The sequence below is a fragment of the Haplochromis burtoni genome, unplaced genomic scaffold (genome assembly GCF_018398535.1).
Source record: "Haplochromis burtoni strain Fernald_Lab_line unplaced genomic scaffold, NCSU_Asbu1 Contig_413, whole genome shotgun sequence".
Taxonomy (NCBI): domain Eukaryota; kingdom Metazoa; phylum Chordata; class Actinopteri; order Cichliformes; family Cichlidae; genus Haplochromis; species Haplochromis burtoni.
Genome location: NW_024582774.1, coordinates 62,857 through 64,299, shown reverse-complemented (window position 1 = coordinate 64,299; position 1,443 = coordinate 62,857). Strand labels below are relative to the sequence as shown.

General features: G+C 45.3%; 1 protein-coding gene across 2 annotated transcripts in view; it reads left to right on the top strand.

Annotated features, from left to right (window-relative positions):
- hars (histidyl-tRNA synthetase) overlaps positions 1–1,443 on the top strand; it is a 22,735-nt gene that overhangs the window by 11,717 nt on the left and 9,575 nt on the right. For both annotated transcript variants that reach the window (XM_005944947.2, XM_005944946.2), the window contains 2 exons: positions 673–780; positions 851–949. In XM_005944947.2, the coding sequence (XP_005945009.1) occupies positions 673–780; positions 851–949 (207 nt within the window). The remainder of the gene's footprint in view (positions 1–672; positions 781–850; positions 950–1,443) is intronic.

Genomic DNA, 1,443 nt, shown 5'->3' with positions numbered 1-1,443 from the left:
GCTTCAACCGGAAGTAGACACCTTTCACGCATGCGGGGTACCAATCGGGTTTCCGGTATGGATCGGGTAGTGACAGCTAGCTACCCGAGGCTACAGATGTGGAAAACTATTGTTGAGGAGTAGCAGGTGGTTGGTGTACTTTGGTAAACGGTCACTGCTCTGATGCAATAAAAAAATGTGGCTGTTAAATGCTGTCCACACTCCTTTCCCTGATCGCCATGGAGTGCTTCAGAAGGGTCGTCGAGGCCCACATAAAGGATTCCATCAATGTCACTGTGGGCTACAGGAAAAAACGTTTTTACAGATTGTTCCTGGCTCAGACTCGGGTGCAAAAAGTCTCAACCTGAGCTTCCTCCTCTACAATTTGGTCCTGGACTTCTTAACCAGCAAAATCCACAACATCTCTTCCTCCTGCATCATCCTCAGCACTGGCTCCTTCCAGATCTCTGTATTAAATCTCACCTTCCAGGTCACCCTGCTGACATATGACGCCAGAGCATCAAAGCTGTCGTACAGTCTTTGTAGATGATGCAACACTTTGCACAATACATTTTTATGTATTTATTTTATCTATTGACTATTTCAGTTTACACTGACATCTGCTGCTCGTCACCACTGATGACTGACTTAGAAGTGACAAGGTTAACATGTGTGTTTGCGTTTGCGTTTCAGGATTTTGACATAGCAGGGCAATACGACGCCATGATCCCAGATGCTGAGTGTCTAAAGATTGTACATGAGATCCTCAACGAGCTGGACCTCGGAGACTTTCGTATTAAGGTTTGTCACGTAGTTGAGCTGAGTGCTGCCGTGGCGAGTGAGTATCTCTAACCACATCTTCTACATGCAGGTGAACGACCGACGCATCCTTGATGGAATGTTTGCGGTGTGTGGCGTTCCAGATGACAAGTTCCGAACCATCTGTTCAACGGTGGATAAACTGGACAAGGTACTGAGGCTTACTGCAGTGAACATCCAACTCTTCTAATCACTATACTCAGTTCTCCTGACCCTCGTACTTAGGAGAATGTTGTCAGTTGTCAATATTCAGAAACCAGTATTGTGGAGGTAAAAAGGAATGGCATTTTTATTTGTGACACCTCTGATGTAATCTAACAGCACTGTAAGCGTCTCCTTGGAGGGCTGCTATGTTGATGCCATTTCCACGAAAATGTTATGTGCAGCGCTCAACAAGAAATAAGAAGTGAGATTAATCAGATGTGACTCTGGATCAGATCCGCCTCAGATGTACCACAGGCTCAGAAGAGTAGGTCCAGATCGGAAATCACTTACAAAACAGGATTGGACTGGATCAGGATGGATGAACCTCAGTGTGTGAAGAGGACTCTCCATTTACATGCACAAACTGGAGTCTATTAGATAGATATGATACAAACCACTGCAGCGCAGTACCTGTAATACCTACAGCATGTTCTAATCGCC